At 32.9% G+C, this 15,433-nt stretch overlaps 1 protein-coding gene, 1 long non-coding RNA gene and 1 pseudogene across 2 annotated transcripts; 1 reads left to right on the top strand and 2 right to left on the bottom strand.

Moving 5' to 3' along the window:
• Positions 1 to 191: 191 nt before the first annotated feature.
• On the bottom strand, positions 192 to 1,013 carry LOC118058801 (uncharacterized). Its single transcript, XR_004689234.2, has 2 exons — positions 826 to 1,013; positions 192 to 623 (listed from the first exon to the last, which is right to left on the bottom strand). It is a non-coding gene; the product is annotated as an uncharacterized lncRNA (long non-coding RNA).
• Positions 1,014 to 1,041: 28 nt separating this feature from the next.
• On the top strand, positions 1,042 to 4,109 carry LOC118058744 (transcription factor MYB15). The gene is made up of 4 exons (XM_035071493.2): positions 1,042 to 1,146; positions 1,984 to 2,205; positions 2,310 to 2,439; positions 3,501 to 4,109. Exons 2-4 carry the CDS (start codon positions 2,040 to 2,042, stop codon positions 3,967 to 3,969), a joined length of 765 nt encoding a protein of 254 aa, XP_034927384.1. The 5' UTR covers positions 1,042 to 1,146; positions 1,984 to 2,039; the 3' UTR covers positions 3,970 to 4,109.
• Positions 4,110 to 11,868: 7,759 nt separating this feature from the next.
• On the bottom strand, positions 11,869 to 15,065 carry LOC118058717 (cysteine-rich receptor-like protein kinase 29; annotated as a pseudogene).
• Positions 15,066 to 15,433: the final 368 nt, after the last annotated feature.

Below are 15,433 nucleotides of genomic sequence, written 5' to 3'. Positions count from 1 at the left end.
TTGACCTTATAACGGTCAGAATTATTGGTGTTTTTTTAATGTCTCTTTACAAAGTGAAGTTGCTAGCTATCCACCGTCCTGTCCATTAGTAATTCTTAAAATGAAATGAAATTGAATGTGATTTCCTTGGAGTTTTCTTCACCGTCTACAGTAATGAGAAAATGAAGAAGAATAAACACGCACGAAACATGTTTGACAAAATGCCAGAAAGGAGAGATTTTTTCTAAAGGTATTTTCTCTGACTTTTATTCCTTTCATATAATGGAGCTGGAATAGTGAGCATTTATAGCCAACATTACATGACCACATCATAACAAACAATTGCAAGATTAAATCTCAGCTGTACACCCCATCATTTTATGATGCGCACAACAATTCTAGAGGATCACATAAATGGGATTCTGTTATTTTCATCCAGAGGCGTCCTGGCATGTTGAATTGGTGCTGGCATGGTCCAGGGCCTCAATGGTCCCCCTGGAGTCAAGTTACACAGGGGATATAGTAAGAGCTGAGCGAAGTAGGTTGAATCGAATCGGAGAGATAGTGGCTTTGTCAGGATGTCTGCCACTTGATCTTTGCTTGAAACAAATGCAACTTTAAGTGTTTTAGCTGCAACCCTTTCCCTTACAAAATGAAAATCAAGTTCAACATGTTTAGTTCTAGAATGTAATAGTTCTAGGATGTAATATAGGATTGACGGACGGACAGATAAGTAGCAACTAAATTGTCGCACCACAAAGAAGGTGGTGGATCAACTAAGAAGATAGCTAATTCTTTTAACAGTGACTGAATCCAAAGGATTTCACAGGTGGTGATCGCCACTACCTTGTATTCAGCCTCCGTTGAAGATCTAGCTATGGTGGGTTGCTTCTTAGAGCCCCAAGAAATGAGGTGCGAGCCAAAATAGACACAAAAACCACCCGTTGAGTTGATTTGCGGTCATCTGGATACCCTGCCCAATCGGCATCTGAGAAGGCAGTAAGTTTAAACGAAGAAGATGAGGAAAAGTAGAGACCAAGGTTAGACGCGTGATGGAGATAGCGTAAAATACGCTTGACAGCCTGTCAATGAGAGAGACACGTGGATAATTCATGAACTAATAGACTTTGTTGATGGCAAGGAAAGTTCAGGCCGAGTAAAGGAAAGGTACTGGAGGGTCCTCAAATAAAGATGTGTTAATAATATGGAATGTGTTAATAATATGTTTATGGACAAGATAGATAATGAAGCCCATAAAAAAAAAACTCATAAAATATATATTTGAATAAAAACAATTATATTTTTAAATTTAATTGTTAAATCGAATTCAAATTTCATTAAAAAGCTCTATAAACCTAGTCTATAAGAGGATCATGTCGCTGTAATAGATCAGCCAAAGTCTTGAAAGCTTTTAAATTAAACTTAAAAGATATTATTTTAATAATTTATTCTATTTAATTCTGGATTTTACTTACTTTTCCTACTTAACTTTGAATTTTTTTAAATAGAATGGTTTTTTATCTATATATAATTAGTTGGTGTGCTTTTAGTTTTTTTTTTTCCATTAGATTATTGAATTACAACCTTATTAGAAAATATTTCCTCTAAATATTTCTTTTTATTTTAGGATTGTAACTTAAAAGTCTGAAAATCTTAGTTTTTATTCATGTAACTTCCATATTTGCTAGTCAGAAGGTTCATTTTACAATTAGTCCCTTTATAAAAAACTTTGGAAAATTTGAACTTTGAAACACATTTTTTAATTTTTTTAGAAAATATTTCCTCTATCTATTTTTTATATATATATATTCTAGGATTGTAACCTTAAAATCTAAAAATTTTAGTTTTTATTCATGCTATATATTATGCATCACTTGTGACTTACATATTTTCTAGTCAGAAGTTTCATTTTACAATTAGTCCGTGAATACTTTGGAAATCTTGAACTTTGAAACACGTTTTCCAACTGGAATATATATATATACAATGACTTGACTCCGGCAGGTGTTATATTAAATTGAAGAATTAATCAACTGGAACAACTGGTAATCCAGATAGACATGGATTTTACATGCATCAAGCTGGCGACGATGAGAAAGATTGCACGTAACTCTCAGAATCTGCCTTTGAAAAGGGGGACATGGAGTCCTGAAGAAGATCAGAAGTTGATAGCTTATATTAACAGACATGGCATTCGGAATTGGATTGAGATGCCGAAAGCTGCCGGTAAGGAATAAGTAGTACTCAGATCTTTAGTTGAATTTCAAATATTTCACCAAAGAAAATGGCGACAGTGAGGTTTCATTGCTTTCTTCTCCGATTTCTCTTAGGTTTGTTAAGGTCAGGGAAGAGTTGCAGGCTACGTTGGATGAACTACTTGAGGCCGGATATAAAGCGTGGAAACTTCAGCATGGAAGAAGTGGAAACCATACTCAAGCTGCATGAGATTCTTGGAAATAGGTAAATTAAGTACTAAAAAATATTGATATTCTTCGTTAGGGCAAGATTTGTTCCTCAAATTCCATTTCTTTCTGCTTCATCTTGGGTGATCTATTTCACAAGTTCCACTTACCTAGTTCCCCTTCAACAATTATTAAACACATGACAAGTTAGATGCATGATTTCATGCAAAATCACAATAATGATTAACAAGTATAGATTAAACTGAAAACTAACCAATATTTTATTAAAAAACAATTATTGGTCACTTTTTTTTTTCCTGATTTGAAAAAACAATGAAAAACTTGTATTAAAAAATTGAAGAATCTATAAAATGTGTTTTTCAAACCAGTGCAAATATGGAAAACTAAAAACCTAGGTTTTTTTTAGTTTTCTAGATGAAAAAATATTGCATTTAAACCGAAAGTTCCAGTGTTTTTTTTTTAATTCTATTTTTAATTTTTTTTATATCATTTTTCAAGTTTTTTATTAGAAAATAATATAAATAATATCTTGAGATCTCACTTTACAGCTTATGTTATTGGATTGCGATGATTCTTTAACATGATATTATAGCTTTGATAACCAAACGATCACGAATTCAAATCTTATTATCCCTATTTATTTGATAAAAAAATAAGTACAAGATAATATGAATCATATCTTGAAACCTTACGTTACAACTTAAGTTATTGGGTTAAGATGATTCTTTTACACTTTCAAATATCACTTATTTTCTGCATTTCTTAAAGACCATATTTAAGGTAGGTAACTAGAGGTTCGATATCTCACAGCCATGAGGTGTGCACTTTTTGAAGACAAAGTTCCTCCACCTTCTGAGTGGTGAGATAATTCCTGTTGATCCAACAACCCTATAGACAGGGGGCTTCCATGAATATTACTCAAATATATACTCGAGCTACTTCAAAATTCTAACCTCACTACTAACAGCTTCTTTTAATTTACTATGAATTACAAGTATGATGTATTTCAAGGTTTTTATTTTCTTGATCATCAGGAAGAACAATAATTCAGAGCTTCTACATAAGTTCAATGACTTAACTTTCTTTCACCTGTCTCAGATGGTCTGCAATTGCAGCAAAATTACCTGGAAGAACAGATAATGAGATAAAAAATTTGTGGAACACCCGCTTGAAGAAAAATTACGTAAAGAACAATATCAATACTGCAGCGCAAGCACCGAAACTGCAAGGAACACAAACATCCACAGCAGAATTCAAGAAAAGGAAGTTATCTGAAAATATTGACGTTCCACTTCCCACTGCTCCAAAAATATTGAAGCCAGAAGACTCGGAGGGCTCACCGAAGCTGCCTATCAGTTATTTTTCTTCAAGCTTTAATCTTGTGAATGATCTCATAATTAATGAAAATCAGATCATAGAAGAGAACGTTGGATTACTTGAATCAAATGGAGAAGATTGTTTATGGGGTCCGCAATTTTCAACTGAAGGTCAAACATGCAGGGTGGAGGATTATGGAGATACCTGCACAGTTGAAATGTGGGTCCAAGAACTATTGCATGGAGTCTAGCTATATCTACGTCTCTGTGGTTATACATGGTATTCTGGTATTTATATATGCTATTTTTATTAATTTTACAACAAGGACATTTTCTAATAAGCTTTTTATGCCAAAATTACGTTTTTTTTTTCATTGTTAGGTATTAAGCAGGCTCCTATCATATTGACATTGACTTATGGAAATTTCTTTTTCGAAGTTTCTACGGGTGTATGAACATAAATGTTTTTTTTTTTATTATTTTATAATTGGCCAACATTTTAGTAATTTATATGTGTGTGTGTGTGTGTTAGGTTTAGGTTTAGAGATTTAACTTCAAATTCTTTATACATTTGCCCACACAACGAACAACTATAATCGTGTTAATTTGTTGCTGGATATAAATCTAGTAATATAAGCAACAGATTTGAGGTTATTGGCATTGTGGTGATCATCTTTTAGAAGTGGGATCTTTCTATGGTGGAAAAAAAGAAATTCCTTATTTCTTATCAATTAAAAATAAATAGTCATAATATAGTTGCTCTGACGTGTTTGAAAGTGTGGTTGTGATTGTTTTTTCAAAGTTTTTTCACTTAAAAAAATATGTCAATAATATTTTTTTATTTTTTAAAAATTATTTTTGAGATCAGCACATCAAAAACATATTAATTTAAAGTAAAAAAAAATTTTAAATATTTTTAAAAGCGCTTTTAAATATTTTTAAAGCGCTTTTAAAATACAATGTCAAACGCACGTTTAGAGTCTTGATAAGAGGATTGGTTGTATATCACTCATAGTAAATCTCACTTAAAGTAAGCTGTATTATTTATTTGTCTAATCTAAACTAAGGTATTTTTGTGTTGTCTAGTTGTTAATCTGTCTAAGATTTAAGAAAAATATTTCTCGGTAAAAAGATTCTTAAACCATAACCGTTCTCATGCTAAAACATAAAAATAAACTAAACTGTCTTTTTTATTTAATATTGAGAATATATTTTACGTATAAGTTTTCATAATCTCGAATACTAATAAAAAATAAAATAAAATTTTTGATGTTTTTGAAATGTAGGCTAAGTTCTAATGACTTTAATAAATTAGTTATTAAATCCAATAATATAATAAAAATAAAAGGACTATTTTTTATTATTTTTTAATATGATAAATATGCAAGTATAATTTATTTTTGAAAGACTTGACCATATGCAAATAAAAATAAAAAAAATATATTTTTGAAAGAAAGATTTTTATTATTTTTTTATGGAAAAAACCTGATTTATTTAATATTAAAAAGTGACTCGCATGTAGATTATAATTTTAAATATTAAATATGAAAGCATAAAAAAAATAAAAAAAATAAAATTTAATAGCAAGATGATCAAAAAATTTGTAGCACTGTAAAAAGAGGAGTTGAAGATGTTAAACTTCAAAAAAAGAATATTTCTACGACGAAATGCAGCTGCTAGCAAGCTATTTTAGACCATTGCTTTTTTGTTAGTCAATGGAATTCATTAAAGCATCAAAGAACAAAGCCACAGTGAAAAGAACTTAACAAGAAAGAAATTCTCGTCCTTTGAAATTATATTTTTTTAAGACTACAAGCTTGACATGCAATCAAGTCGACTATGCTTTTAAAGATTTTTCTTCACCAGGTACGGTTATTAATTCAACATCACGAGACAAAATTAAGTTCAAACTTGGGGTGGGTACTGTTTCTCGTCTTAGTCAAATTTCTTATGCTTGTGGCTCATAGGTAGTTTTTCTTTTTTCTTTTTTATTACTAGGAATAATTACTAGGTTGGGGATGTTGGGGGCAACGTTCGTGTGATACAGTAAATACATGTTAAGAAAAATTATTAATATTCTTTGAATGGTTAGGAATTTTTGAATGACTAGGTTTTTTTAAACAATTTAAAATTACTATACACACACACACTATGTAACTCTATTTTGATATAATAAAAAATAAAAACTCTTATCTAGAGTACAAATCTCATACGTAGAATATCCGGTTTTTGACGTAATGTGGAAAATATATATAAAACAATTTTGTGCATACGACCATTACCTTAATATATTTTGAATTTTCTCTTAAAAAAACAAATATTTGAAGTTTAAAAGAAAATGTGTTATAACATGGATTTTTTAAACACAAAAAATTATTTTCTTGCATTCTGGATTTTACAATATTTTTATAAAACTCCAAAGGGTGTTGGCCAATATTCCAAAAAAAAATACAAAAATTTTATGTTTTGGAGAATTCATCTATTATTCACTGTTAATGTTTGGATAAAGAAATTCTAAAGTGATGAATATCCAAAATATTATTGGGAATAACGTGTTATTATTCGCTGTTAATATTTGGATAAAGAAGCTCCAAGTTGTTAATATCCAAAATATTTTTCTAGGAATAATAAGTCATCACACATCCTTGAAAGAAGCCTCGATTATAATTGAGAGGATTTCAATTTTTAACTTCACGGTTTACGAGCCGTGAAAGTATGAAACACTAAGGTAAAAAAAGAGGCTTTTAAAGCGTTTTGAATTTTCGTAGATTTCTAAATCTTTGTTTCTTTTCCTTGCGATTTACGAGTCGCAAACACTTGAGATACTAAGAAAAAAATGAGTTCTTAGGCACATTAAATCTATTAGATTTCTATTTTACCTATCTCATAAATCATAGGTTATAAATTTAGTCTGTATCAAACACAAATTTCAAGAGATCTGCATTGGTTCTCCTTGATACTTTGTAGACATATCTAAGAGTGTGATCCACATTGACCAATGGTTCTTTCTTTTTAAATTTTGAGTCCAAGTTTGTTCATCATAGCAAACTTATCCTAGGAAAACTAATGAGATTAAAAAACACCAACACCATAGTAATTATAATGCAAACCAAACACCAAGCAGCTTACTTTAGGTAGGGCGTACTAAGGGTGCTAATACCTTTCCTTTACGCAACCAGTCCTTTACCTTAAAATCTCTGAAAGACTAGTTAGGGTTCCTAGTAATCATAATACTAAGTGGTGATTTCCTTATTCACAATACAAAAAAAAATAATTTAAAATCAATCGAGGGTCGCCACTCCGCTACGAGGGTGCGACATGGCTCATAGGTAGATTTTTTTTTTTCTTTTTTGTTACTAGGAATAATTACTAGGTTGGGGATGTTGGGGCAATGTTCGTGTGATACAGTAAAAAGATGTTAAGAAAAATTATTAATATTCTTTGAATGGTTAAGATTTTTTGAATGACTAGGTTTTTTAAACAATTTAGAATTATTATAAATATATACTATGTAACTCTATTTAGATATAATAAAAAATAAAAACTCTTTGTTCTTGTCTCCATTTCTTTGAAATTTCTATAAGCTGTTTTTATTGACTGATAAGCTTTTTTTTATATATAGAAAAAAAATAGTAATTTTATTATGCTAAATAAAATTCAAATACATCATTATTATTATTTCATCTTATATTTAAAGGAACTTATAATCAACTGCTTGAAAAAATTAGTTGGCAATATCATCGATATAATAATATTATAATAGTCTTCTAGACAACAACTAAGTTCACTCAAGTATTAAAAGCAAAAACTTACATGTATTTAATTATTAGAGTTCTTACCATGGGCTTCACACATGAATTATTCACCTTTATATTTAATACTTAATAATATATAATAGTCTTCTAGACAACAACTAAATTCACTCAAGTTTTCATGGATTGCTGCTATAATTAGTAGCTAGAATATATATATATATATATATATTTCAAGCATTGAATCTCTGCCAAAAAGCTCTCATGCCTGCATGTCTGCTCTATCTCCACGCTTAAGGTATTTAAATATTAAAGCTTTGTTGGATCAAGCCGAGTGCTTCCATAGAACTTCTCTTTAAAGGAACTTATAATCAACTGCTTGGAAAATTAGTTGGCAATTTCATCGATATAATAATATATAATAGTCTTCTAGACAACAACTAATTATAATTAATATATAATAGTTTTGATCATTAATATAAAGTTCAAATGATGTACTATATAGTTTAGGGATGATTTAAGAGGTTTTTTTTTTTTTAATAATATTTAAGATTTTGTATAATGCATGAGTTGGCATATAGAAAACGAAATTAGCTTTTATGAAAAAAGGAAAAGTTCGCATAAGATTTAAGAAATTATTGTTGTTGTTTTATTCTTTTTCTTAATTAGATGCGGAATGGGTACAATTACTACTAATTAGATTTTATGAAAAAAAGGAAAAGTTAATTAAATTATTAATTATTAGCTTGATATGAAAAAAACTAAAAAATCCGTATTAAAATTAATAAAATTTAGTTAAATCAACTATTTTTATATAATATTTATGCTTTTAATATATAGTTATGGGTTTTAAGATAAATAATATAAAAACATGTTTGTATCAATATTAGTGCATAGTTTTAGGCTTTTTAAGCTTGAGACCCATATAATGCTAACCAAAAAACAATTATTTTAATAATATATGGTGATGACGCCACCATTTCATTTCTTTTCAGGTTGTTTGATAATATTAAAAAAAAATAAATTAGATTGTCGCACGTGTGCGGCGTAGCGGTGAAAATATTCTTCCTTAAAATCTTGTATCTATCTTCTATCAATCTGGCAAATATTAGGAGACAAGGAATTCTTGTCTCTTATCAATGAAAAATTTGAATGAGAGTCGCCACCTAGTATTTTGGTCACTAGGAATCCTAATTGGTCTCAGAGATCGGGTACGGGGATTGGTTGCGTAATGAAAAGGTATTAGCACCCCAAATACGTCTACCTAAGGTAAGCTGCATTGTTTTATTGCCAGATAAAATTTAAAGTTTTGTTGTGTTTTCTAGTTGTTGGTCCGTCTATGATTTAAGAAAAAGTTCTCTTCGATAAATAAATCTTTATCTTATTGGGTAAAACCTAACTGTTCTAACGTCAACAAATAATTTAATATCCAGAATACGTCTTAAGATCGTAATTCTAGATATTAAAAGAAAAAAACAAAATAATTTTTTTAGAATTTTTGAAATATTGGCCAGTTCTTATGACTTTAAAAACTGATTATTAAAGCCAAAATGCATGTTAAAACTTTTTTTTTTTTTTTTATGAAAATATAATATGATTTTTTTATTATATATATATATATATATATATATATATATATATATATTTTAGAGAGACTTGGCTGTATATACGAAAACAAAACAATTTTTTTATTATTTTTTAATGTCTTCACGAAAACTGGGTATTTTTAATACATGATTTATATCTTTACATTATAAAAATAAAAATCATGTGGATCAAAATGCAGTAAAATTTTTATGGAAAATCACAGATTTTTTAAAATAATGTTTTTTTGAAGAATTATACACACACATGTAACTGGTTACTGTGCATGAGCACAGTGACCGGTTACGTGAACACACGTTCTGTATGCAAGAGACCAACCGGGGAGACAAGAAGAAGGAGAAGAGTGTTACCTGGAATGGAGGCGCTGTCGTTCACGGTGGTGGCGTTGGTGTCGCGTCAGCCGGCTGTGGTGGCGGCTGAGAAGCCCGGTGGTGCTGCTGTTTTTCTTTTTCTTCCCCGTTGCAGAGACGCCATTGTTTCTCCCCTCTTCTTCGTCCTCTGTTCCACCGTGCTGTCTACTTCCTTTGTTTTTCGTTCCTCCTGTCAACTGTGTTCTTTCATCTCTGCGGTTGCTTCGAGGAGGTGCTAGTGGTGCCGCTGGTGGAGGCGAAGAGGAAGATGGGTGGTGGTACACGGAGGATGCTGCTTCGGTTTTTTTCTGTATTTTCTTCTTCTTCCTCCTGCCTTCTGCTTGTGTTTCTGTTCTTCCTTCACTCTCCTTCTGTCCCGTTCTTTTTTTCTTCTCTTCTCCCCCTCTGTGTCTTCTCTCTGTTCTTTCTCTTCTTCTTTTTTTATCACGTTCTTTCTGCCCCTGCTCTTCCTTCTCTGTTCCTTTTTTTATTTTTACCCTGTCGTTCTCCTTTTTGTCTCCCTCTCTGGTTCACTCAAACGTCCCCTGGAGCTGCTGCCTGAAGATGAAGACGAAGTTGAGGGTGATCAGTGCTGTGATCGAGCGACGTTTTTTTTTTTTTTTTTATTTCCTTCTGCTACTGTTTTCATTCCTGCACTCTTCTTCTTCTTCGTTTCTGATTTTTTGAAATGACGAAGACGATGGCCACGCTCGTTCTGATCTCAACGATTTCCTCTGTTTACATTATTTCTTTCTCTCTTCCAGGCTCCTCTCTGTTTTTCCTTCTGTCTTTCCCTCCTCTGCTGTTTTTTTTTTTTTTTTCCAGTATTTTTGCCACCTTCTTTCTTCTTTTCCTCTCCTTTTCTCCTACTTTTATAGGCCAGAGTGCTTGTGCTGGTAACAGCCAGCTTGATAACGTTTGCAGGGGGATGACAGCCGTGACATATGCTCCATAATTAAAACGAATTGGCGCTGTTGCTGCTGTAATGTCTCACAGCCAGCTGCATGGAACCGTTATTGATGAAGGCAGTGAACAGCCAGCTGCATGAAACCGTTGCTGATGAAGAGGCACCGTGTTTGCAATTTTAAATGATATTTCTGATTTGGTCCTTGGATGTTTTTACAACCTTGTAATCAAACCCCCCGATAAATTATAATTGGATCCCTTGATTCTAGCTCCTTTTCCATTTTGATCCTTGGTTTCGGATTGTTTCAATTAAGTCCCTAATTGACATCAAACTTCAATACTTATACAATTAAACCTCTAATTTAAGTGTAAAAGGCCAAAACGAAGTCGATTCGGTCATGAAGATATATATAAAAAAATAAACTCGGGTTTCAGTCGGGTTTGCCCGGGCCGGTCGGGTCTCGGGTCGACCGGGTTTGGCCAAGCCAATTCCCAGCTTGTTTTTTGTTTAGACCCGGCTCGGCTACAGACTTGGGTTAGCCGGGTCCCGGATTGACCCGCCCGGCCGAGTCGGGTTTTAAACCACTGCTAGTAAGATATATTCAATTTTTTAAAATTCATTTTTCAGGCTTAGTCAATGACCTCGATGTTTGATGTAGGTTGTTCTGTACACGAGAGAATATCTAGTACGTGCTGGCCTTGATGTTTGTTCCTCCACGGTAGAGTGCATAAAATACGAAGTTCTTGATGGTAATGGAACAACGACAGAGTTGCTGCAAACTGAAGCCATGGTAGGTCTCTATCTGCTTCATTTTCTTGGTCCGATGTGAAAGTCTTATCAATATATCTCTCCTTGGAACAGCCCTTGCGATAAAAAGATCCATCATGTTTAATGTTGTTCCTTGATTCCAACTGCCAGACCAAGAATCTGCATGCAGGCTTGGTTTTGTGGGCCTGATATCTAGAGAAACCCACAGTCATTATACAGGCTTTGGGTTAAGGATTATCACTTGGCGAGTCCATGGGGTATTCCTTGTCTCATCTCATTATTTGGATTCTAATTAGTTTTTTTACCATACTATGATACAAGTTAAATTAGATTTTTTTTAATATAAAAATTATTTATATTATTTAGTATTTTTATTAAACTTAGTCTACCGAGTCAATTTCAAATTCTTCTTCCTTAACTCATTACCAAGTCTTAGTTTAAGATTAATTTTATAAGAATTGTCTTGTCAACTAACTTGATAGTTTCAAAACAAAATTAGAAAAATAAATAAAAGCCTGAAATCTTATTTGATTCTATTAATTTATCTAACTAATAATGAGTACAAAATTGTTAAAAAAAAACTAAACCATGTTTGGAAGTGCTGCCCAAATAAAGGTTGGCCAATTTTTTTTTATTTTGTTAAGAGTATTTTTTTTATATGTATTTTTGGATTTATTTTAGTATGTTATCTTAAAAATAAATTTTAAAAAATAATAAAAAGTATTATTTTAATGTATTTTTAATTGAAAAATATTTTGAAAAACAACATGCTACCTTACTTCCCAACACTTTATTATAATATTATAAAATGCTTTTATTTCAGCAATCCAACAAAAAATAAAAATAAAGGAAAAGGCAAACACTTCAAGCATTGCAATGCAAGAGAATAGTCCTGAGATACAGAACAAACTATAGCATGCTCAACGGTGGACCCTCCATCCGCAAACTCTACCGAGGGTAGAGCTCAGAGATTGAAGCCTCATTGATGGAACATGGGACAGATGCACTTCGGGATTGATCAGACTCGGTCCAAGTTGATGTTGTCCCAGGCAGTTCCGTACTGCGAGCAAAAAATGCAGGCTTCTGAGGTACTGGAAGAGTGACGGAGTAAGAACTTAGCATGATAACAACTGAAGCCATGTTTGGTCTATCAGGTGCATTTTCCTGCACACATAGTAATCCAACGTGGATACATCTCAACATTTCATTTCTTGAGCCAGCCCTTAATGTCGGATCTATCAGCTTATCTAAATTTGGTCCGCTATTCCAATTTTCCCACGTCTGCAAAATTTTAAGAAAAAAACAGCAGAGTGTTAGAAGAAAAGTGCTTTGCTCGATGTCTTTCCTGGCAATCTGGATCAAGAAAAATGCAAGTCAGACAGTATCATACTCACATATGTCAGAAGGTCTTCCACCTCCTCCTCATTGATAAAAGTTCTTTTTCTACCACTTACAATTTCCAAAACAAGCACACCAAAGCTAAAGATATCCGATTTCACAGAGAAGTGTCCGCGCATTACATACTCTGGAGGCATGTATCCACTGCAAATAATAATTTGTTATTTCATTCTTTTAGTTCAAGCCAAATAGAAAGAAAATTAACCAAAGGAACTTTGGTATTCCCTGATTTCTGATATACACCTTACAAGGTTCCAACAACTCTGCTTGTACTTTCTTGGGTTTGATCCCCTGCAAACAGCCTTGCCATGCCAAAGTCTGATATCTTAGCATTCATTTCTGCATCTAACAAAATGTTACTAGGTTTCAGGTCACGGTGAATGATCCGGAGACGAGAATCTTCATGAAGGTAAAGAAGTCCTCGAGAAATGCCTTCTATGATCTTGTAACGTCGTTCCCAGTCCAATTGTGAACGCTTGGTTTGATCTAAAAATTCAGTAAACTATGGCAGTTAGATGAATCAAAAATTACTATGCTTTAATAAAGGAACTGCTGGTTTATGCTTTGTTTGCAGGAGTTAGTTCTTTCTCTTTTTTCTATTTTTAGACAGTAATCTCCATCGGAATGTTTTGGAAGAGGAGGCATGGCCGTACCGAAAATGAAGTTGTCGAGGCTTGAGTGAGCATAAACTCGTAGATAAGAAGCCTTTCGTCTTGCTCAAAGCAAAAGCCTAGGAGCCTAACCAAATTCTTGTGCTGAAGTTTGGCCACCAGCAGGACTTCATTCTTGAACTCTTGTTCTCCTTGCGTGGAATCCCTAGATAGTCTCTTCACGGCTATATATTGTCCGTTGGGAAGGGTACCCTGAAAGCAACAAGGGTGTTAGGAGTTATGACCACAACCATGTATAGGAATGCTTGAAACTAACCTTCGAAGAATTCGATTCTCATTAGTTAGCAAAATAAATATAGTAAAAACATCAATATCTCTAGCATGCACACACACACACACACACACACACATATATATATTAACACAGTCAACTCATTTTTGATGGATGCTAATTGATATATAACATTTTGATATTTCGTACCTTGTACACAGAACCAAATCCACCCTGTCCAAGCTTATTAACTTCAGAAAAATTTTCTGTTGCAAGGTTAATGATTTCTAAGTTATATTGCAAGGATTCCACTCTGGTAATTTCATCATCCACTGATCCACCTGAAGCAGCAAGTAGGAGAGAAAAAAAAAAAAACTATTGAATTGAACCAGATTCTTATGTGGCGTAAACTTAAGCAGTTGCTGAATTGAACAAAGGAATTGAATATTCAGAAATCAATCTTTAACAGCCCAGGGAAATTTTTTTTCTGAAATGCCAAATAAAATATTCAATATATAGTCCAAGACCTAATGGGCTTCCAGATGAACAAAAAGAAAAATTATGTCTTACTTTTAACTTTCTCTCTTGATTTCCTCTTTCCTGAAAACGTGTAGAAGCTGATGATAAGAATCACCATGACAGAAATAACAAATGAAAGAATGATGACGATGATGACTGTATTCTTTTTTCCTGGAAAATCCATGAAATTATCCAGTTATAACACTTGTCTATTGTCATTTCACAGGAATTAGTCTAATAACTGGAAACAGTATAAGCTAGACATTTTCACAGCATTTAAAAAATTAAGGCAGACAATGATGCTAAACTTTTCAGGATATATACCTTTCGATGTAGGAGGAGATGGGTCTTCACCAATTGGGATTTCATAGAATTGGTTAATCTCGTACCTAAAATTACAGCTTGGATAAATGACTCTTCCTCCTTGCCTTTCCTGACAACATTGTCCAACACGTGCGGAAGCATTTCGGAGGCAGGAACTGCATTCTGCCTGTGACAAATCAGGAGTGCACTGCGAAAGTGCATAAATAGTCTGAAAGTTTGGTGCATCAGTACTGATTTTTCCCGTTGCATACTTACGACGAGGATCACCAGCTGCAGCTTCATCTTGTAGGCTATCCAACAAGCTATTCAAAGACCTGTTGAATCCTTTTTCGTCCGAGACATTTGTTAAGCTGTACACGAAAAAGTATGGGGCAACTTCATTGAGGCCAAATATGTAACGGCTTGCGTATCGTAATATACAATTGTCCAAACCTATGATAGCCTCCTTTTGAGTCGGACAGAGTGAAGTTAGTGCCAGGCTAGAATAATTGAGGCAGTCGCGGCAAGCACCAGGCTTGACATCTCCTCGACAGAGTCCAATTGCATAAACCTTGTCAGGACTTTCTCCGTAAGAGAAATTGTAAAACCCGTAATCGATTTCTGTGTTACTGTAAACAGAGTTGAGTAGGTACTTGAGATTAGCCTGGTAGGTGCTATTTGCTGTGTAGTTACCGTTCTCTACTACACAAAGGTGAAAGTTGATTTCAGGCTGAGCAGTATTGGGAACAATAAAATGCATGAAAATGGGACAAAGAAGGAAAAGCATTTGCAAAAAAGCCATAAGCTTAATGATACTCTCACTCTTCCTTTGCAAACTTGTCTACGAATCTCCGAATTAAATAAACAAATTTATGGTATGAACATTGATCGTCTTCTCTGACTTGGTATACGTGGCATATAAACAACATTTTCTTGCTAGTATTCAATTCGTCATACACGCGTGGAATAAATTGAACTTAGTTAATGTGAAAGGATTTGTATCCTAATCTGCTACGTTTCCTTGGATTAAATGGCTGATTCTTTCAAGTTCAATCGTCTTTGTGGAAGAAATGATCACATGATAAATATAAAGGGAAATGTCCAACGTCCTGTAAATTTATCTATCCTCCACTTCAGTCCAAAGTTGATTTATTTTATTTTGTTTTTTTTATGATTTGATGTGTTGATGTTAAAATAAAAATTATATATAAAAAATAATTTTAATATATTT

Source organism: Populus alba, chromosome 4, assembly GCF_005239225.2.
Source record: "Populus alba chromosome 4, ASM523922v2, whole genome shotgun sequence".
In the NCBI taxonomy this organism is placed as follows: domain Eukaryota; kingdom Viridiplantae; phylum Streptophyta; class Magnoliopsida; order Malpighiales; family Salicaceae; genus Populus; species Populus alba.
This window is presented reverse-complemented; position numbering and strand designations above follow the sequence as displayed.

Coding starts and splice junctions, on each gene's coding strand:
- LOC118058744 (XM_035071493.2), top strand. CDS start 2,040: ATGGATTTTACATGCATCAAGCTGGCGACGATGAGAAAGATTGCACGT. Junction 2,206..2,309: donor TGAGATGCCGAAAGCTGCCG/GTAAGGAATAAG, acceptor GATTTCTCTTAG/GTTTGTTAAGGTCAGGGAAG. Junction 2,440..3,500: donor CATGAGATTCTTGGAAATAG/GTAAATTAAGTA, acceptor CACCTGTCTCAG/ATGGTCTGCAATTGCAGCAA.